The sequence below is a fragment of the Trachypithecus francoisi genome, unplaced genomic scaffold, assembly GCF_009764315.1.
Source record: "Trachypithecus francoisi isolate TF-2019V2 unplaced genomic scaffold, Tfra_2.0 Lachesis_group5, whole genome shotgun sequence".
In the NCBI taxonomy this organism is placed as follows: domain Eukaryota; kingdom Metazoa; phylum Chordata; class Mammalia; order Primates; family Cercopithecidae; genus Trachypithecus; species Trachypithecus francoisi.
Window position 1 is genome coordinate 64983390 of NW_022681470.1, and position 22166 is coordinate 65005555.

The window sequence follows — 22166 nt, forward strand, 5'->3', positions numbered from 1 at the left end:
ATAATTTAGTTGAGACCCAAATGTGTTCTGATTTCCTGAGTTCAGATCAACTATATTAAGAGAGAGCCAGCACTACCATTACAATATGTTGCGTGAAATATACACTCTCATTATGGTGACAGTAGGTCTTTTAGATTTTGTTCAACAGTTGCCCATCTTCTCACTGGAGTGAAATGAATGACTAGGCAGCACCTTGCTTCGTAGCATGAAGAGAGGAGACCCATAGTTCTTTACCACCGTATGTCAGGTGGCCACTGAGAGAAGCTTTGACAGGAGATGAGAATAGATGTGTGGACGCTGTTTGTTGCACCGGTGTGATAGGTGACGGAGGGACCTATTAGATGCGACATGGGCAGGGGCACTCCTTTATTGCCTAAAATGCAAGACTAAATTGATGATGCCTTTCTAGAAAGGAAGTACAAAGATATAAAAATCCATCATTTCTCGCAATTTTGTACTGGGTGAACAGTAATTGGAAGCATTCTAGAAAGAACTGTCCATTGTGAAATCTTAGTTGCATACTTTAGATGAAAAACAATGAATTGAGGATACCTCTGTTTTAGTCACAGTTCTGCAATGTGTCAGTTCCTATGACTGAGGGCAAGACATCTTCCTCGCCCTGTGTATTTAGCTTGTTATCAATATAATAAGGCTGTTATTCTACCTTTGTTATTACATACAGATTTGTAATTATTATTCCCTTGGCCAATTTAACAGTGAGAAAAAAGTTATTTTCACACAATTAGCAGTACTTTGTTTCTCTCTCCCCAGTATGTCAGCCGCCTCCGGATGTCCTGCATGGTGAGCGTACCCAAAGGGACAAGGACAACTTTTGGCCTGGGCAGGAAGTGTTCTACAGCTGTGAGCCCGGCTATGACCTCAGAGGGGCTGCGTCTCTGCGCTGTACACCCCAGGGAGACTGGAGCCCTGCAGCCCCCAGATGTGAAGGTGCCTAGACTCTTATCTGGCTTGATATTTTTAGCTTGCGTCTTTATTCTGCACATGCCAGTTATTTCCGTTCATTTTTCTTTTTCTCCAGTGAAATCCTGTGATGACTACCTGGGCCAACTTCTTAATGGCCATGTGCTATTTCCACTTAATCTCCAGCTTGGAGCAAAAGTGGATTTTGTTTGTGATGAAGGGTGAGTATGAGCTTGCTGGACATTGAAATTGGGGTTAGGAATTAGTCCCAAAAGGGGAGATTTTATGTGGCTTTAAAAAGACAGACACAGACACACATGCAATTAGAGAGCTGAACTTTTGAAAGCATAAATAGGAAGAAAGGAAAGAAACATATAGAACTAATAACATGAGATATGAAGAGGACACTGGGCCATATATTAACTGGCAAGTTCAAAGGCAAGTATAATTACTATTATGAATATATAGGTAACACCGTAAGTTTAAAAAAACCTATTTTCAAAATTTAAGAATTTCAAAACAGCAAAAAGGAATATGAGTAATTTAGAGATTCCCAGAAAAAAATGCAAGTAACAAAAAGCTTATTCTAAAGATCTAGGATCATTTAAGAATCATTTCAGTAAATTCTTTAAACCATCAATAATGAAATTTGTAATAGGACTGAAAGTGTAAAAAGTCAGCAATTTTAAAAAATTCAGTCATATATCGTCTTGCTAGTCATGGGCTCTGGGCTCTGAGCTGGGGTCCTGATGGCTGCTGTTAATATTTCCGGCAAGGTCATTAACTTGTTTATGTCCATCTAGTGCTCTTCACAGGGCGCACATCTCTACATGGGAGCTGACCAGCATGGGCAACAAAGCACCTGATCCCAAAATGTTCCACAGAATCTTGGCAGCCTCCAAATACCAGCACCCAGTAAGATTTAGAAGGGCATTGGGGCCCAAAAGACATTGAGAATTTTTGATGATTGCTTACGAAAATCAAGTCCTCTCTTCTTTCCTTTCCCCCTAGAATATTCACGCTTACTCTTCAGTAGCCCAAACTGCCCTTGTGAGCCTTCTTCATGCCATCACAGATGTGGAGACAAAAGGACAATCTTTGTTCTCTCGCCAGCTATTTCTCACTTTTCCAGTCCAAACTGGGAGTTGTTTTATTTGTTTTTCCAAGTTCAGAGTTAGGAAGGCATTGCATTAGAAGACTGGGTTTCTTATAATGACAATGAGTAATCAGTGAAACTCCAAGCCTGGGTCCTGGGTCAAGAAGATGGTGGCTATTTTGTGACCACCTTTTTCAATTCAAGCAGGACTGTCATGTGACCAATCAACTGCATTTTGTCATTCTATATTGCTCCCTTCTGGAGGTTGTGATGTTTCCAGAATAATGTACCCTCTGCACCTCTGCCACCTGCTGGCCTCAGGTCCTCAAAATCCTGAGATTTGGGGTTGGGCCTTAGATTGTGAACCAAGAGTCCTGTTGGCTCACTATTCACTCCTATTTTCTCCTTTAGATTTCAATTAAAAGGCAGCTCTGCTAGTTACTGTGTCTTGGCTGGAATGGAAAGCCTTTGGAATAGCAGTGTTCCAGTGTGTGAACGTGAGTAATAGGAGTAACATTTCAGGCCAGTCTCTCCCCTTCATCTGTTCAGTATTTGACCCATGACCTCCCCTAATGTGGTTCTTCAATTCTCTAGTCTGAATTATTGATTTGAAAATTTCTTATTTTAATAATGTTTGGTTGTGAATCAATGTGTACATCACCTGTCTTTGGGATCATCTGATCTGTCTCTGTCCTTCTGTATTGTGTGTTCTACCGCAATAAAGCCTACGGTAGTGTGCTTCTAGGAGCTTCAGGAGAGATTAGATAATGTGAGGCTTTAACAATTTACTTTGTTTCTCTCTTTCTTTTCTTTCTTTTTTCTCTTCCTTCCTTCCTCCCTTCTTTCTTTTTCATTTTGTTCTTCCATCAGGTGCAGTCAGTCTACAATTTTTGTATGTATTTGATAATACACAAATATTAAACATGCCTTTAATCAATATTTATTGATCATGTACTTTGTGCCTGATGTTCATCTAGCCACTGGAGTTTTATCAGTGAACAAGACGAACGAATTCCCTGTCCCATGTTGTTTCTCCTCAGGTGGGGAGAGGGACAAGAAAAAAAATAAATTCAATGCTATGAAGATAATAAAGCAAAGCACTGAGGAATGAGGGAAATGTGGGATGCAACATTAGACAGGGCGAGCAGTTGGAGACTCCTTAATTTCTCAAAACATATACCTAAATAATTTATGCTGAGAGATTCATAAATAATAAGTCAATTTTTAAAAAATGAGCCCCATATGTTCAATAATCAGTAGACTACTGATTTCTCCTAGTCTAACTATTTATAATTTCCCCAATGGAAGATAGAACTTTGCTTCATTTCTTGATTCTAACAATTGGAAAACATATTTCTTTAGAAGACCATGAAATTTTACTAAAATGTTTATGTTGTTAGAAATATACTTGGACATCTTACAGTGCTTTTTAGAGGAAAATTTTGTAAGAACAAAACTTATATAGAGATTCTTGCTGTCTAAGTAATCCAGTGCTCCTTGAAGCAGCATGACAAATGTCTGTTCTACTATTATGCATTAAAACTCATTGATTGACTACTCAAGATTTCTCTTATTTTTCATAACTCTTGCTAGTTAAAGTAGCTTCTTCCAAATTCCAATTCTAATGAAAAATGCCAATTAGAAATGAGGGAGAGACTGTTCTAAACAAATCAGTAGATGCTAGAAAGGAGTAACAACTTGAAACCTGACCCAGAACGTAAAAAGAGAAAATTAATCATCAACAGACACAGACATTTTCAAAAGCAAAGCAATCTGAATCCATCTGGAGTTTTTTATAATGGCCTGACTACATTTCAATTCACTGTGACAGGGCTATCGTTATCACAGAGATTCATGATCAATATCAATAAGTAATCAGTGGAAGGTTTCACCTGTTTAAGATGATTAGCACACATATATGCATTTGAGAAATATTTCCCAAGAACGTAGGCTCCTTCCTCAGCACTGCGTCCCCAGGATCCTGATGAGTGGCTGACACAGGACAAGTGCTCAATTAATGTATATTGACTAAAGGAGTGAGTAACCCTTGAAAATGGTTATTTTTCTTCTTCAAATGTTTTGCTACTTCATTAAAGTTGTAACGTTTCTATTGTCCAGGAACTGTTATTATCTGGAAGATTCAGGATAGAAAAATCTCTTTTGTACTTTGCAATACACTTTCATTGACATCTCATTTAATCCAACTCTTCAAAGTCCTAATGTCTACTGTCATCTCCTTAGTATATTTTCAGCAATGACAATCATAGCATCCTGTAATTGCAGAATACCTCTGGGGAAATTCCTGAATGAAACTTAGTGCTTTTGTCTTTTTTCCAGAAATCTTTTGTCCAGCTCCTCCAGTTATTCCTAATGGGAGACACACAGGAAAACCTCTGGAAGTCTTTCCCTTTGGAAAAGCTGTAACTTACACATGCGACCCCCACCCAGACAGAGGGATGACCTTCGATCTCATTGGGGAGAGCACCATCCGCTGCACAAGTGACCCTCAAGGGAATGGGGTTTGGAGCAGCCCCGCCCCTCGCTGTGGAATTCTGGGTTAGTGCTCATTTCCCCACATCCCAAATGGGTTCAGAATATCTAACGCAGGCCCTCCATATTTCCATAATTACAGTATGGTATCTCTGTGCGCATTTGCCACAATGGAATGCCAAACCAATGATAAGTGGTTCTAAGGTAGGTCAACACATCAGATCCTGATGACCTTTGCAGCTGGAGGGACTGATGAAAAAACAGGGAGGCGATGAGTGGTGGGAAAGTCCTTCATTAGAATCATATGAATTAAAAACAAATGCCTTAAATCCCCTTATTGCAATGGTTAGCTTAGAAATCTAACCTAGAAAATCAGTGTCTCCTCCTACCAGAAAATGTCTTGAGTTCCTGCCCATGCTTTTCAGCCTCTCATTGGAGTTTTGATGCCCTGAAGTACAAGGAAACCAGACACGAAGGTGGAAGCTGGGCAGAAACACTCTTTCTGGCTTCCTAAAAATGTGAAAAATTAAATCGGAGCTATCTTTACATTAAATTGTATGAGCATTAGCTGAGCATGGTGGCAATTGCCTGTGTTCCCAGCTATTTGGGAGGCTGAGATGGGAGGATCACTTCAGCCTGGGAGGCAGAGGTTGCCGTGAGCTGAGACTGTGCCACTGCACTCCAGCCTGGGTGACAGAGTGAGACCCTATCTCAAAAACAATGAAAATAGGCTGGTCGCAGTGGCTCACACCTATAATCTCAGCACTTTGGGAGGCCAACGCGGGTGGATCACTAGAGGTCAGGAGTTCCAGACCAGCCTGCAGACACAATGAACCTCCAACTCTACTAAAAACAGAAAAAAAACGTAAAAATTAAAATACATAAATTATATGAGTAGAAAGACCAGATAGCAGACTAGTCTTCCAGATAATATACTTCCTTATAAGCTTATACTGATGGAACTTCCCTTTCTATTTTACAGGGAATTTTTTGTTGTTGTTGTTTTTGTTTTTTGTTTTATAACTAAAAGTTTCTTTTCTTCTGGCATCAATCTACCCAGGAAGAGAAAAGAGGAAGCACATTGGGTATATTTTTATTAACTCAGATATTCTTCATTTCTTGATCTCTAGGTCACTGTAAAGCCCCGGATCATTTTCCATTTGCTAAGTTGAAAACCCAAACCAATGCATTTGACTTTCCCATTGGGACATCTTTAAAGTACGAATGCCGTCTTGAGTACTACGGGAGGCCGTTCTCTATCACATGTCTAGATAACCTGGTGTGGTCGAGTCCCAAAGATGTCTGTAAACGTGAGTGAACTTGCATTGGATCTTTCCCATGTCTGCAAAAGCTTCTTATTGAATTTTTTCAAATGTGGGATATGAGAAATCTTTTTTCAAAAGTGTTCAGATAGGTGGATGTAAGTTTTTCTTGTAGGACATCCTTGATTATTGCTTGAAATGCTCACTTCATGAGAATGTTTCAAGGAATATTTGTGGAGAAAATCTTCATTCCCTATGGGAAGGAAAATAATAAGTGACTAGATCAGGGGAAAAAAAATGATGTAAGAAGACAAATTCTGTTTGAATAACAAGGTGGGAAGAAATCCTTTGAAAACTTTGAAATGTATTGGTAGTAACCAATGCCATAAATGACTTTTACATTTTGATAAGGGATGCAAGGTCTCTACACAGATCAAAATCTGTATCTAGATAGATCTGGAGGGAAAATCTTTTTGAAAGTGGGGCTTAGTAGGTGGCTGATCCTGAGGCGCTCTGATTAGTTTTATCAAGGTGGCAAAATCTGTGGAACCATCAGAACTGCGTGTCTTTTTCAGCAAGCTACATGTTGATGGAGACCTTACTTATTGAAGAGAGTCCTGATTACTTACCTGGCTCCAAAATACTTTCTTTCCCATAGGTAAATCATGTAAAACTCCTCCAGATCCACTGAATGGCATGGTGCACGTGATCACAGACATCCAGGTTGGATCCAGAATCAACTATTCTTGTACTACAGGGTGAGTTGGCAGCAACATCTCTTGGTTTAAGAGTTGCACAACAGCAATATTACCTTCTAGCCACATCTCAGGAAGGAAACTAGGCTACTGCCACCTGCTCTTAAGAGGTTTGACCACGGTGTTAACTCCTGATTGAAATGAACAACGACAGGAGAAGATTAGGGGAATAATCTGTATCCTTGCTGGAAACCAGGGCAGTGCACATATAAAGAGTATGCCGTTCACTGGATGGGAAGGAAAAAAAAATAGGAGTGTAGTAGTCAAAGCACACAAACAACCCTAATGCAGAGTAGACATTGCTGGAAGAAAGGGAAGGGCATGCAGTGGCTGTGTGAGAGAACAAATCTTACTGGTAACAGCATGATCGCTTGCTAGGGCTGCCATCACCAAGTGCAGGCCTTCCTCGTTTTATTGTACATCACAAATACTATGCTTTTTACAAACTGAAGGCTTGTGGCAACGCTGCAACAAGCATGTCAGTCACATCATTTTTCCAACAGTGTGTGTTGACTTCGTGTCTGTGTGTAGCATTTTGTTTATTCTCAAAATATCCCAAATTTTTCATTATTATCATGTCTGTGACAGTGATCTGTGATCAGCGATCTTTGATGTGACTATTGTCATTGTTTGCGGTCCCTACAAACGGCACCCATATAAGACAGAAAACTTAAGCAATGTGCGTGCTTTGACTGCTCCATGGACTAGACATTCCCCTTCTCTCTCCCTCTCTTCAGGACTCCCTAATCCCTGAGACACAATAATACTATAATTAGGCCAATTAATAGCCCTACAATGGCCTTTAAGTGTTGACATGAAGGGAGGAGTCATGATCTCTTACTTGAAATCAAAAGCTAGAGATGATTACGCTTAGTGAGGAAGTTATGTTGAAAGCCAAGACAGGCCAAAAGCCAGGCCTCGTGTGCCAAACAGCTGGAGAGTTGTAAAGGCAAAGCAAAAGTACTTGAAGGAAATTTAAAGTGCTATTCCAGTGAATACATGAATAATAAGAAGGTGAAACAGCCTTATTGCTGATATGGAAGAAGTTTTAGTGCTCTAGATACAAGATCAAACTAGACACATTTCCTTAAGCCAAAGCCTAATCCTGAGCAAGGCCCTAACTCTCTTCAATTCTGTGAAGGCTGACAGAGGTGAGGAAGCTGCAGAAAATAAGCTGGAAGCAGCCAGGCACAGTGGCTCATACCTGTAATCCCAGAACTTTGGGAGGCAGAGGCGGGAGGATCACCTGAGGTCAAGAGTTCAAGACCAGCCTGACCAATATGGTGAAATCTCATCTCTACTGAAAATGCAAAAATTGGCCGGGCGCGGTGGCTCAAGCCTGTAATCCCAGCACTTTGGGAGGCCGAGACGGGGGGATCACGAGGTCAGGAGATCGAGACCATCCTGGCTAATACGGTGAAACCCTGTCTCTACTTAAAAATACAAAAAACTAGCCGGGCGACGAGGCGGGCGCCTGTAGTCCCAGCTACTCGGGAGGCTGAGGCAGGAGAATGGCATAAACCCGGGAGACGGAGCTTGCAGTGAGCTGAGATCCGGCCACTGCACTCCAGCCTGGGTGGCAGAGCAAGACTCCGTCTCAAAAAAAAAAAAAAAAAAAAAAGAAAATGCAAAAATTAGCCAGGCGTGATGGCAGGTTGCCTGTAGTTCCAGCTACTCGGGAGTCTGAGGCATGAGAATAACTTGAACTCGGGAGGAAGAGGTTGCAGTGAGCCGAGATTGTGCCACTGCACTCCAGGTTGGGCGACAGAGTGAGACCCCCATCTCAAAAAAAACAAAAACAAACAAACAAACAAAAATGCTGGAAGCTAGCAGAAGTTGGTTCCTGAGGTTTAAGGAAAGAAGTCATCTCCATAACATAAAGGTGCAAGGTGAAGCAACAAGTGCTGATGTAGAAGCTGCAGCAAGTTGTCCAGATGATCTAAGATCATTGATGAATGTGTTAAAATAAATAGCAGATTCTCTATGTAGGCAAAACAGCCATCTATTGGACTTTCATAGCTAGAGAGGAGAAGCCAATGTCTGGCTTCAAAGCTTCAAAGGATAGGCTGACTTTTTAGGCGCTAATGCCATTGGTGACTTTGAGTTGAAGTCAATGCTCACTGACCATTCTAAAAATCCTAGGGCCCTGAAGAATTATGCTAAATGTGCCTTGTCTGTGTCTATAAATGGAACAACAAAGCCTGATAACAGAGGTATGTTTGCAGCATGGTTTACTGAACACTTTAAGTTCACTGTTGAGATCTAGTGTTCAGAAAAACAGATTCCTTTCAAAATGTTACATAGAGCTCATTGACTTTGCATCTAATCAGGCAAGAACTCTGATGGAGATGGACAAGGAGATGAATGTAGTTTTCCTGCCTGCTGACAACAGCAGCCATTCTGCAGCCCATGGCTGAAGGAGTAATTTTGACTTTAAAGTTTTAGTATTTAAGAAATACATTTTGTGCCAGGGGCAGTGTAATCCGCACATTGGAAGGGCAAGGTGGGCGGATCATGAGGTCAGGAGTTCAAGACCAGCCTGGCCAACATAGCAAAACCCTGTCTCTATTAAAAATACAAAAATTAGCCAGCATAGTGGAATGTGCCTGTAGTCCCAACTACTCGGGAGGCTGAGGCAGGAGAATCGCTTGAACCCAGGAGGTGAAGATTCCAGTGAGCCGAGATTATGCCACTGCACTCCAGCTTGGGCGATAGAGTGAGACTTCAATTCAAAAAAAAAGAAAAGAAAAGGAAAAAAATACATTTTGTAAGGCTGTAGTTCCCACAGACAGTAATTCTTCTGATGGATCTGAACAAAGTAAGTTGAAAAGTGCAGGAAAGAAGTAATCATTCTACATACCACTAAGAGCATTCATGATTCATGGGAGGAGGTTAATATCAACATTAACAGAAGTTTGGTAGAAGTTGATTCCAACCCTCATGGATAACTTTGAGAAGTTCAAGACTTCAGTGGAGAAAATAACTGCAGATGTGATAGAAATAGCAAGAACACTACAATTAGAAGTGGAACCTAAAGATGTGGCTGAATTGCTACAATCTCATGATCAAATTTGAACAGATGAGGAGTTACTTCTTATGAATGAGCAGAGAAAGTGATTTTTTTTGAGGTGGAGTCTCTTCCTGGTGAAGATGACATGAGCATTGTGACAGTGACCACAAAGGATTTAGACTATTACATAAACGCAGTTGACAAAGCAGCAGCAGTATCTGGGAGGATTGACTCCAATTTTGCAAGCAGTTCAGAGGGTAAAATGTTATGAAATAACATTGCATGCTAGAAAAATCTTTTGTGAAAGGAAGAGTCAATCAATAGAGCAACTTTATTGTTGTCTCAGCTTAAGAAATAGCCACAGCCACCCCAGCCTTCAACAACCACCACCCTGAGCAGTCAGCAGCCATCAACCTTGAGGCAAGACCCTCCACCAGCAAAAAGATTACGACTTATTGAAGGTCAGATAATCTTTAGCATTTTTTATCAATAAACCATTTTTTAAAGTATGACTTTTCTCAGACATAATTCTATTTCACACTTAATAGACTACCGTATAGTACAAACACAACTTTTAGACTCACTGAGAAATCAAAAAATTCATATGACTTAGTTTGTTGTGATATTTGTTTTATTGCGGTATTCTGTAACACAAAATGGGTGGCTTAATACAACAGAAGTTTTTGGAGTTCTATTCTAGAGGATGGAAGTCCAAAATCATGGTGTTGACAGGGCCATGCTCCCTCTGAATCCTGTAGGATAGAATCCTTCATTGTGTCTTCCAGCTTCTGGAGCCCCAGGCCTTCCTTGGTGTGTGGCAGCAGAACTCCAATTTCTTCTGTCCCTGTCCTCACATGGCCATCTTACCTCTGGGTCTGTGTCCTCATATGCTGTTCTCCTCTCTGTGCATGTCTGTGTCCAGAGTTTTCTCTTTTTATCAGGACACCAGGCATATTGGATTAGGGCCTACCTTAGTGGCCGCATCTTAACTTGATTGCATCTGCAAAGATTGTATTTCCAAATAAGATCACATCCACAGGGAATGGGGGTTAAGACTTCAACATATCGGGGGGAGACACAATTCAACCTACAACAGAGCCCCTTTGGAAATGTCAAGCGTCAGGTGCTCACAGCGCACGGCCCAGCTGTTGGTGCTCAGCCTTGCTCAGCACACAGTGGAGGCTCTGCCTCAAGCTCACTCTTCATGGGAACAGCTAAGCCAGGTAGTGAGTAGGGCATACGTTTGTGCCACCGCAACAAACACTGAAAGGAAGCTAGTGGTGTCCAGCATATTTGCCAGCCTAGGCCTCACAGACCATAGCACCCAGAATCTGACAAAGTAAAATTGGAATAAATCCGATGTCCTCCTTTCTTTTCATTTTCTTTTTTTTTTTTTTTTGAGCATTTTGAAAAATACAAGTGATAAATTTCCTAACTGTACCTACCTCATCTTGCATTGCTGAATAAGTGTGACCCTCTCTATGGCATAAAGTAGAAAACCATTGCGCTTATGACAAAAAAACAGGAACTACATGTAAAAGAGACCAATTTTTAAAAATCAGGAGAAATTTTACAGAAGAGGTTTACTGCCAAGAAACCAGGGAAACTTCCAGAACACTCTCCTTTTCATAGTTTTAACAAGATTCAGTTGTACAAATAATTTTGTGAAACTAGCCATGAAGTTTATACATGAATGAATATACGCATTCAGTGTGTTTATATATTTCATTTCATGCGTGTGTGTGTGTGTGTGTATATATATATATATATATAAAACACTGAATATTGCAGAAAATTAAAGCTAAGGTAAGAAGAGTTAACCAAATTTTCCCTGAATGCAGTGGGAAAAGATGAAAAGAAGAAGACAGGCAGGCACGGTGGCTCACACCTGTGATCGCAACACTGAGAGGCTGAGACAAGAGGATCACTTGACCCCAGGATCTTGAGACCAGCCTGGGAAATAAAGCAAAACTCCATCTCTACAAAAAAAGTATAAAAATTAGCTGGGTGTGGTGGCATGGCCTGTAGTCACAGCTACACAGGAGACTGAGGTGGGAGGATCACCTGAGCCTGAGAGGTTGAGGCTTCAGTGAGCCCTGATGGCTCCCCTGCACTCCAGCCTGGATGACAGAATGAGACCCTGTCTTAAAAAAAAAAAAGAGAAGACATATTTAAGACAGTGTTAGGATTCAAAATACGTGTAAAAAAAAATCCAGAAGGGTAAGCAAATAAGCCCATACCTAGCCATCACTAGAGAAATTTCTGTGTTTCAGGGATAGAGAAAAAATCTCAGATTCCAGAAATAAAATGCAAAAATATAATACCTGCAGAAGAAATAAGTTTATTGCCACCACATTGATTCTACACAACACTAAACTGTGTAAGATAGCATTTCTCTTGAGCCAAACTAATATTCACACCTAGAGGCTCCAGATACACATTAAAGGATAAGCAAAGACACAAAAATGTACCATTTAAGTATGTTTCCCAGGCAATTCATAAGCAAATTTTTAAAAAGGAGAATGATGAATTCCAAAAGAAATCTCAATGAGATAGAAAAGTGGTAAAAACAAACAATAACAAAAAAAATAAACACAAAAACTGGCAATGTAATTGTAATTTAGTAATAATCTCTGTGAAGTCACAGAATATATCAATAGAAGTAGAAAATGTGAGAAAGCAAGAAAAGGTAGGCTAGACTTACAGAAAACATGAGTAGACTATACAGAATTTGATTCTGAAATTCAGAAAATAGGTTTAAATATATGTATCGTGTGTATATATATATATACACACGTATATAAACAAACACAATACACATGAACACATATAAAATTAAATTCCTAATTAGAAAAAAATATTAAGTTTAATTTCCAAATTATTAGAATGACTAAAACAGCTGAGTCTATCTGTTCCATATAGTAAGTAAGAGGGAAGGAAAAAGAATGGCAAGGAATGTATTTGTCTCTGTCATCGGAAATAAGCCCCCTTATGTTTGGGTCAGGTCATTTTATTCATTGCTTTCTCCTCATCCTCATCATTGGACATCGTGAAATCATGAAAAAGGTAGTGAAAGAATGATGACAAGGCTAGGTGCAGTAGCTCACGCCTGTAGTCCCAACACTTTGGCAGGCTGAGGTGGGAGGATCACCTCAGATCAGGAGTTCAAGATCAGCCTGGTCAAAATGGTGAAACCCTATCTCTACTAAAAATACAAAAATTAGCTGGGCATGGTGGCACATGCCTGTCATCCCAGTCTCTCGGGAAGATGAGTCAGGAGAATGGCTTGAACTCAGGAGACAGAGGTTGCAGTGAGCAGATATCACACCATTGCACTCCAGCCTGAGCGACAGAGCAAGACTCCGTCTAAACAAACAAACAAACAAAAAAAGCAAATCAAATATATAATTTATTTCAATCCATTTGGTTTAATCTTCTTGTCAAAAAACCAGGTCTACTAGACAGGATCAAAAGCAACAAATCTTGTATTTATAAAAAGCATGGCTCAAATTAAATGACATAGTATTATACATACACACACACACACACACAGATTAAGGGAATATGCAAACAAAAAATGGCAGAAATAATATGAGAAAAGACAGAACTTTAAAAAAAATTGTCAAACAGGTCTACAAAATATTTTTTTTTTTTTTAATTTTGGTGCCAGGTACAGTCCACAATGAAGCCAAGATATTCAGAAGCAAATGGGCCAGGAGAAGTTAGAGCAGAAATATTTCTTTTAACAGTGAGAGAATAGGAAAAAGAAGAAAAGCTGGGAACAATAAGTAAAGTTTAGGCTAGGCCTTAGACTTCTCCTACATTGTAATCCTTCTGGTTTGCCACATATGCATGCTGTGAGGACATTGATGAGGCATGTACAGCACAATTATTTTCCATTGTTTGCCTTTAGGCACCGACTCATTGGTCACTCATCTGCTGAATGTGTCATCTCAGGCAATACTGCCCATTGGAGCACAAAGCCGCCAATTTGTCAACGTGAGTTGCAGACCCCAATTTCATCCTCTGTTGGGTGAACACCTCCCAGTTTGAAGAGCATTTTCTTCAGTGAAGTCAACAAACACAAAGTCAGTGAAAGAAACCCTATATCCTCTCTGCAAGCTCTTAGTATCACATCGGATATTCAAGCCATGCGGCTCTTTCTTCCTTCTTCTTCTTTGTCTAAACAGGATCATGCCATCTTCCCTGTGAGTTGTTTGGAAGATGAGCTTTCTACATTTTGGGGAGCAAAGGGAATGAGTAATTGCAAGCTAACAAGGAATATAAAATGTGTATAATCCTGGGTTTGGTGATGATGTGAGGAAATCAGCAATTTCAAACCCACCTGGTAGGAGAATAAGTGGGAACAGACTTTGTAGAAGGTCAATATACTGGCTGGGTGCTGCCCCACAGTAGAGTAGGACAGTTCTTCCAAGATCAGACGAGATTGGGCGCATTCAGGGTGGTATGGCTGTAGATCAGTATCCAGTTCTTTTTATTACTTCTGAATCTGTAAGTATCGTGTTTATTATATGTAATATTGTATATTTGTGCTTTGTCTTTATTAGTTCTGCCAGAGCTTTTTGTTTTTATTATTTAATAAAGATGTTATACTGGGCCAGGTGTGGTGGCTCACACCTGTAATCCTAGCACTTTAGGAGGCCTAGGTGAGCAGATGGCTTGAGCCCAGGAGTTCAAGACCAGCCTGTACAACATGGTTAAACCCTGTCTCTACAAAAATTTCAAAAATTAAATGAGCATACTGGCACACACCTGTAGTCCCAACTACTTGGGAGGCTAAGAGGTGGGAGGATTGCTTGAGCCAGAGAGGTTGAGGCTGCAATGAGCCATGATCGGGCCACTGCACTCCAGCCTGGGCAGCAGAGCAAAGCCCTGTCTCAAAAAAAAAAAAAAAATGCTATGCTATATGCTTTATTATATTAATAACCAATAGAATAAAGATAAATGCCTTCTATATAGAGAGAACTAAATTAATAATGGTGAGATAACATAAGAAATATAAATGTGTACTATAGGCCAGGCACAGTGGCTCACACCTGTAATCCCAGTACATTGGGAGGCCAAGGTAGGTGGATCACTTGAGGTCAGCAGTTTGAGCCCAGCCTGGCCAACATGGTGATACCCCATCTCTACTAAAAATACAGAAGTTAGCTGAGCATGGTGGTGCATGTCTGTAATCCCAGCTATTTGGGAGGCTGCAGCAGGGGAATCACTTGAGACCAGGAAAAGGAGGTTGCAGTGAGCCAAGATCGCACCACTGCACCCCAGCCTGGGCAACAGAGACTCCGTCTCAAAAAAAAAGAAAGGAAAAAAATGGACTATAATAATATAGGGACACATTTAGCAAAGTAATGTTAACTACAAAGAGCAGAACTCATAATATTGTAAAATTGTTAGAATATATCTGTATGTTAGCAAATATTAGATGATATTTACTTGCAGTAATTTGGGATTTCCAAAAAGCTGTTAGCATAATTTACAGTAAAGTATAATTTTAAGAAACCGGGCAGGGCACGATGGCTCACACCTGTAATCCCAGCATTTTGGAAGGCAGAGACAGGTGGATTGCTTGAGGCCAGGAGTTCAAGACCAGCATGGCCAACATGGCCAAACCCCATGTCTACTAAAAATACAAAAATAAACCAGACACAGTGGTGAGTGCCTGTAATCCCAGATACTTGGGAGGTTGAGTGGGGAGGATTGCTTGACCTGGGAAGTGGAGGTTGCAGTGAGCCGTGATCGTACCACTGCACTCCAGCCTGGGTAACAGAGCAAGACTCTGTCCCAAGGTTTTGTTTTGGTTAACTTGATGTCTCTTTTGCCAGGAATTACTTGTGGGCTACCCCCCAACATCACCAATGGAGATTTCTTCAGCACTAACAGAGAGTATTTTCAATATGGATCTGTGGTGACCTACCACTGCAATCTTGGAAGCGGAGGGAGAAAGCTGTTTGAGCTCGTGGGTGAGCCCTCCATATACTGCACCAGCAAAGATGACCAAGTGGGCATCTGGAGCGGCCCAGCCCCTCAGTGCATTCTACCTAACAAATGCACGCCTCCAAATGTGGAAAATGGAATGTTGGTATCTGTCAACAGAAGCTTATTTTCCTTAAATGAAGTTGTGGAGTTTAGGTGTCAGCCTGACTTTGTCATGAAAGGACCCCACCGTGTGCAATGCCAGGCCCTGAACAAATGGGAGCCAGAGTTACCAAGCTGCTCCAGGGGTGAGTCTGACTGAGGCCTAGAAGGTCCCTGCAAATTACATGCATTGCTGTTGGATCAGGAGATTAGTATTTGTTCAGGGGGAGGGATGTGTGGTGAGGAGGTGGGAAAGTAATTTTGGGGGGAAGAAGCATGAAATTAAGAATCGGGGGTGTGCATGCACCCATGCATATGTGTCTTCATTTTGAAAAGCAAGACCTTAATTAGCCAGAAAAAAAGCTATTTTGGACTCACCTATTAATCAGTTCTCAGGGCAAAGTACCAGCTCCAATCTCTCTCAATTATATTGAAAAATTATATGGACTTTATGGTCAGCTGTGCCCTAAGCGCTTTATATACATTATCTCATTTATTGTTTACAACAACACTGGCTTATTTAAGGCCTTGTGTTTTTGATGGCTCATCTTGTCTACTGATGCCACAATAGCTGGCTTAGCAGCTGAATGGGAGGTGTTATAGCTAATACATAGGGACAGAGAAAGAGCTTACAGTTCTTCTACCAAGTCATGTTAGCCTTGTGCAACCACTGAACTGGGAAGACAAACAGATAAAGGGATATAAAGACGGTTGTATTGAGGTAGGAGATTGGCAGGGCTTGTGTTCTGGTCACAATCCTGCTGACCAAAACAGAATCTGTCCTAGACAGGATGAAGTGGAAAAAAACAGCAGGAACAGGCAGTTGGTGATGAAAGCAATCGCTAGCTGCCCTCATATTCCCATCAGCACCATGACATTTTATAAATGCCATGGCAACAACCTGGAAGTTACCACCCCTTTCCAGGAAAGTTCTAAATAACACCCCCCTTAATTTGCATTGATATGCCCCTTAACTTACATGTAATTGGCCGGGCATGGTGGCTCATGCCTGTAATCCCAGCGCTTTGGGAGGCCGAGATGGGCAGATCACCTGAGGTCAGGAGTTCAAGACCAACCTGCCCAACATGGTGAAACCCTGTCTCTAATAAAAATACAAAAATTACCTGGGTGAGGTGGCTCATGCCTGAAATCTCATTAGGCTGAGGCAGGAGAATTACTTGAACCTGGGACGCAGAGGTTGCAGTGAGCCAAGATCACATGACTGTGCTCCAGCCTGGGTGATAGAGTGAGATATCACCTCAAAAAAAAAAAAAAAAAACCGCACACACACAAAACAGAAAGCAGTTGTTTACTATGGCCGATGATCTGGAGCAGCAGCCTCAAGGCTGGCTGAGTAACTGGCTGCCCACGTGGCGCCCCACTTCCATGTCTCAGCTGAAGAATGTGGAAGCCAGGATCCTCCAGTGTCTCCAGAATAAGTTCCTGGCCAGATATGTGTCCCTCCCAAACCAGAATAAGATCTGGACAGTGACTGTGAGCCCCGAGCAAAAGGACCACACCCCCCTGGTGATGGTGCACGGTTTTGGGGGCGGCGTGGGCCTCTGTGTCCTCAACATGGACTCACTGAGTGCCTGCCGCACACTGCACACCTTCCCTCTGCTTGGCTTCGGGCAATGCTCAAGGCCAGCATTCCCGAGGGACCCGGAGGGGGCTGAGGATGAGTTTGTGACATCGATAGAGATGTGGCGGGAGACCATGGGGATCCCCAGCATGATCCTCCTGGGGCACAGTTTGGGAGGATTCCTGGCCACTTCTTACTCAATCAAGTACCCTGATAGAGTTACCTCATCCTGGTGGACCCATAGGGCTTTCCCCTCCGACCAACTAACCCCAGTGAGATCCGTGCACCCCCAACCTGGGTCAAAGCTGTGGCATCTGTCCTAGGATGTTCCAATTCATTGGCTGTTCTTCGAGTAGCTGGGCCCTGGGGGCCTGGCCTGGTGCAGCGATTCCCACCAGACTTCAAACACAAGTTTGCAGACTTCTTTGAAGATGATACCATATCAGAGTATATCTACCACTGCAATGCACAGAATCTCAGTGGTGAGACAGTATTCAAAGCCATGATGGAGTCCTTTGGCTGGGCCCAGCGCCCTATGCTGCAGCGAATTCACTTGATTTGAAAAGATGTGCCCATCACCGTGATCTATGTGTCCAACACCTGGATAGATACCAGTACGGGAAAAAAGGTGAAAATGCAGCGGCCGGATTCCTATGTCCGAGACATGGAGATTGAGGGTGCATCTCACCACGTCTATGCTGACCAGCCACACATCTTCAATGCTGTGATGGAGAAGATCTGTGACTCAGTTGATTGAGCCACTCTCTGAAGAGGAAGAGGAGAAAGCCAGAGAGTCACTCTTGCCTCCCTCTCTGCTTACTCACCCACTCTGTCCTTTCCTCACCAACTAACATATGCCAGCCAGGCAGAGTCTTAGGCTGTTCCCAGAACAGGACCACAGTGAAAAGAACACTCTTGATCCCACACTAAAGGCTGAAGGCAGAAGCCACAAGAGGACTTCAGTGCCACCCCTGGGGAAGAACATAAAGGGTTGCACAATGTCACCCATCCACTTCTTGCCAAGTGTTACCCAGATGGTGGAGGATGTGAAGGGATTGCACCGAGCCACATTCGCTCTCTCTGCGGCCTTTCTTCCTCTGGGCAAAGAAGGGCTTCCAGTGGCCTTTCCTAGCTCTGCAGTGTTTGTGGGGATAGGTTCCATGCATGAACACCTTCCTCCTCCATCCCCTACTTCACCCCGTCCCATACCGGTTCCATCCAGGCTCTGGTTAACCACCAAGAGCAGGTCCTGGAGTTCCCTTCACCTGCAGAGTCCTTTTCATGACCTAGAAGGTCTTATTCAAAGCCCTCATTGACAGAGGAGGAAACAGGCCAAGGCAGGACATGGCTGGACCATGGTGATACAGCTCTGTGTGATTCAAGTTCTGGCTAGAGCCCAGGTCTGCCGACACCCTGTGCTTGTTGCACACTTGATTTGCTAAGGCTCAAGACAGGCACCATTGCCATGGGGCTGGTCCTGGTCACTGGCTGAGGAAAGGCCCGTCCCTGCCCCACATTCTAGCCCCACTATGTGGGGGTGCTGTTGTCCCGCCTATGTCTCATCTCTGGCTGCCTAAGCTAGGGACACTCAAGTGCTTCCTTCCTTGCCCCATCTTCCTCCCAACTGGAAGCCTCTGAGCCTCTCCTGTGCCTTAGGCCCCGAAGCCCCACATGTAGTATAGAGCAAAGGTGGAAGAAAGAGTAGAAAGGCCCTTCAGCCCCAGGGCCATGTCTGGTTCTCCATGCCCATCAGTCTCTGCAGTTTCTCTACCTGCCCCCAGAGCTGAGGCCATCTGCAAGCCCCTACCCTTGGCCCAACGGGGAGCCTCCAGCCACCAGTTCCCTGTCCTTGTCAGCCACTGAGTGGTTCCCACTGCATGACCCTCTATCCCTCCCATCTGTCCCCATGGTTTCCAGCTCAATCCACCCCTGACCCACCTGTCAGCCCTCTCCCAGGGAGCTGTTTCAGGGATTCTGGGCAGTAGGCTGGGCCTAGCCTCAGAACCTGGCAGCTCCCGCCCGCTCCTTCATTGTTGTAAAACCAACTCTGTCACCAGAATGGTATTAACTCCTGGTACTTTGTACTACTGGTCCAGCTGCCTTGGGCTCCTTTTCTATATTAATAAACAAATGAGTAAAAAAAAAAAAAAAAAAAAATTACATGTAATTGAAGCAGGCTTACAGGAGTATAAATACAGTTGGCTGCCAGGAGCCGATATGTTGCTGACTCTGGGTGCACTGCCTGTGAGTTAGCCCTGCTCTGCAGGGGCAGTGCCTTTCTAAAAGATTGCTGTCCAGCACCACTGTCTCATCCTTGAATTCTGTCCTGGGTGAGGCAAGAACCCTTCCAGAGTAAGCCCCAATTTAGGGTCATGCCTGTCCTGAAACAGTATGACTGCACTTTAGTCATAGGTGTGCTATCAGAGAAATGGGAGGAAATCTATAAAACAGATATGGTCTCAGGTGACAGTCTCATTACCTGAATAACAATGGTACAAATCAGGATTACCTTCATAGGAAATATGTAGATGGAGAATCTGCCAATACTAATAACTCCACATTGGATAGCCAGAGCTAGGAGAAAATACCTCATACCCTGTAGATTTACAAGTGAATTTGGGGCCTTGTGCTAGGGAGAATTGGGTTCTATATCTCTACCTTTTACTAGCCATGAGGCCTTCAGCAAGCATAGGGTATAGCAAAATAAATTCCCCCATAAGTAACAAGTACTCTGGAACTGTTCTTTCCACAGTGTGTCAGCCGCCTCCAGAAATCCTGCATGTTGAGCATAATCCAAGCCATCAGGACAACTTTTCATCTGGGCAGGAAGTGTCCTACAGCTGTGAGCACGGCTATGACCTCAGAGGGGCTGCGTCTCTGCACTGCATGCCCCAGGGAGACGGGAGCCCTGAAGTCCCCAGATGTGCAGATGCCTTGACTCTCTGGCTTCCAGATTGCTCTGTTTCCCCCTCACATGGAGGTCTTCTTACTCCTGTTGTTTTATTTTTCTTCTAGTGAAATCCTGTGATGACTTCCTGGGCCAACTCCCTCATGGCCGTGTGCTGTTTCCACTCAATCTCCAGCTTGGAGCAAAGGTGTCCTTTGTTTGCGATGAAGGGTGAGTGTGACCCAGAGTTAAGACCAAGGACTCAGTGTGGAGAATCACTCCCCTGAGATCAGGGGTTAATCCAAAACAGGAGCTGACCTAGTAGATAAGAAGTACCCAGAGAGATGAATTTATGGAAGGGTAGTTTTGAAATAAGGGTAGGGGCTAAGTGGCACCACTTTCAGAAGACAATGAGAAAATGGCACATACAGCTCAATGTCAGGTACAAGCAGAAATACAGTCACTGATCTTGTGCACACAGTTGGAACTTGAAATGAATGGGTATGTATTTATTTGGAGGCAAAAGAACATAATTTTATAAAATGTATGCTAGAGAAAAAAAGATGAGTAAGACGAAAATTGTTTGCCTCATAATAAGGCAAAGGTTGTTTTAGGAAACTTAAAACCAATCAAAAGTGAAATCTGTAATAGTGTATGGATAAGTATGTTTTAACCCAATTACATATCTTCATGTCAAGAATGGCCAGTGTAATTGTTTTGATGCAAGATTTTTCTCAGCCACTTTGCCAGCTGGTGACCTCTGGCCAGAAACAGCCCTGCCCAGGCCTTGCTCGGCCCAGGATCAAGACAGGAGACACCCCATCTACTCGACCCTCCCAGGCCGTGCCTGGCTTGGGCTCTGATGCAGATCCTGTGGCTGCCATGACTACATGCTCAGCCTCTGGCAGGAGGGGGTGTGTAGTGAGCAAGTGTGGGTTCTGGCTGGCTGCGCCAAGCACTGGCACAGGAGCGGGCTCCGTGTGGGGATTGCGGCTGAACCAGGCATGTCGCACTGAAGGGAACGTGGTGGTGCCCAAACAGAGGTCCCCACAACCCCAAAGCCAAGAGGGGGTGTTACAGCATGCTAATAGCTCTTAGCATTTGATAATGCCTGAAGCCCAACAGATGGCGGTGTGTTAACAACTCTGTCAGTCCCATCGCCCCGCTCAGGCCTGTGTCTCCAGGGCTGACTTGATCTGCTGCTGCTTTCTGTTGCATGGAATAGCTGCCCTCCCCTAGGAGAGGGCAAAGGGTCACTGTATTACAGCCTTCTTCATACCTGTGTTTGGTGGGTCCTGAGTTCTCTTCCTGCAGCCAAGAAAAAGAAGGTTATGCTAACAATAGAAGGGTGAGGAGGGTGGAGAAGAGTTTTATTGAGTGACGAAACAGCTCCTCAGCGGAGACGAGATACGAGGGTGGACCCCAGATGAAGTCAGGGGGTCATTCTCTCAGTGTGGCTGGTTCTGGGGCTTTTATGGACTCAGAATTGGAAGTGTGTATTAATTTGTGAGTATGCAAAAAAGGCTAAAGCAAAGCCACCACTCAAAGGTGGGCACAACAGTGCAAAAAGCCAATTACGGAAGAGCAGGTGTATGTGAAATAGATGAAGAGTGGGGATCAATCAGAGGAAAGCACACCCAATGGGAAGAGAGGTTCTCAAGCCAGTCCATGGATTTACCTGGAACTTGTAGCGAGGCTTTAAACTGTCTTCAGCTTGAAGGTCAGATTTCACCGGGATCCGCCCCATCTGCCTAGGATTTGTCTGCCTCCTGCTTCTACCACTGTTAAGTGAGGTATTATTAGTTGTTTATGTGTATCCATTATTCTTGGTACACTATGAGTCTAGGGGGATAACTAGATTGAGCAATTAAGGAGTTATTTTTAATAATTTCCGAGGATTTTTTGGCATTTACAAAGTCCACCATCTAATAATGATTTCCAATTTCAGAACGATTTTAGATTTCAGAAGGGAAGCAGGATTCAATAGTAAGTTAGGCTTTTCAGGGTGGCAAAGACTTCTCCCCCGACCCTTCTTGGTTTGTTAGATCCCGTAGTTCAGCATGC

General features: G+C 43.0%; 2 protein-coding genes and 1 pseudogene across 3 annotated transcripts in view; all 3 read left to right on the forward strand.

Annotated features, from left to right (window-relative positions):
- Positions 1-22166, forward strand: part of LOC117075393 (complement receptor type 1) — a 221972-nt gene that overhangs the window by 183857 nt on the left and 15949 nt on the right. The window lies entirely within an intron of this gene.
- The window catches only part of LOC117075394 (complement receptor type 1-like), a 100897-nt gene that overhangs the window by 70224 nt on the left and 8507 nt on the right, over positions 1-22166 (forward strand). Inside the window, exons 6-14 of the mRNA XM_033197706.1 lie at positions 772-948; positions 1040-1142; positions 2429-2514; positions 4355-4573; positions 5638-5817; positions 6428-6527; positions 13448-13533; positions 15381-15779; positions 20231-20333. Coding sequence (XP_033053597.1) covers positions 772-948; positions 1040-1142; positions 2429-2514; positions 4355-4573; positions 5638-5817; positions 6428-6527; positions 13448-13533; positions 15381-15779; positions 20231-20333 — 1453 coding nt within the window. The remainder of the gene's footprint in view (positions 1-771; positions 949-1039; positions 1143-2428; positions 2515-4354; positions 4574-5637; positions 5818-6427; positions 6528-13447; positions 13534-15380; positions 15780-20230; positions 20334-22166) is intronic.
- Positions 16920-19226, forward strand: LOC117075398 (annotated as a pseudogene). The gene has a single exon (XR_004433981.1). The product of XR_004433981.1 is annotated as a (Lyso)-N-acylphosphatidylethanolamine lipase-like (transcript).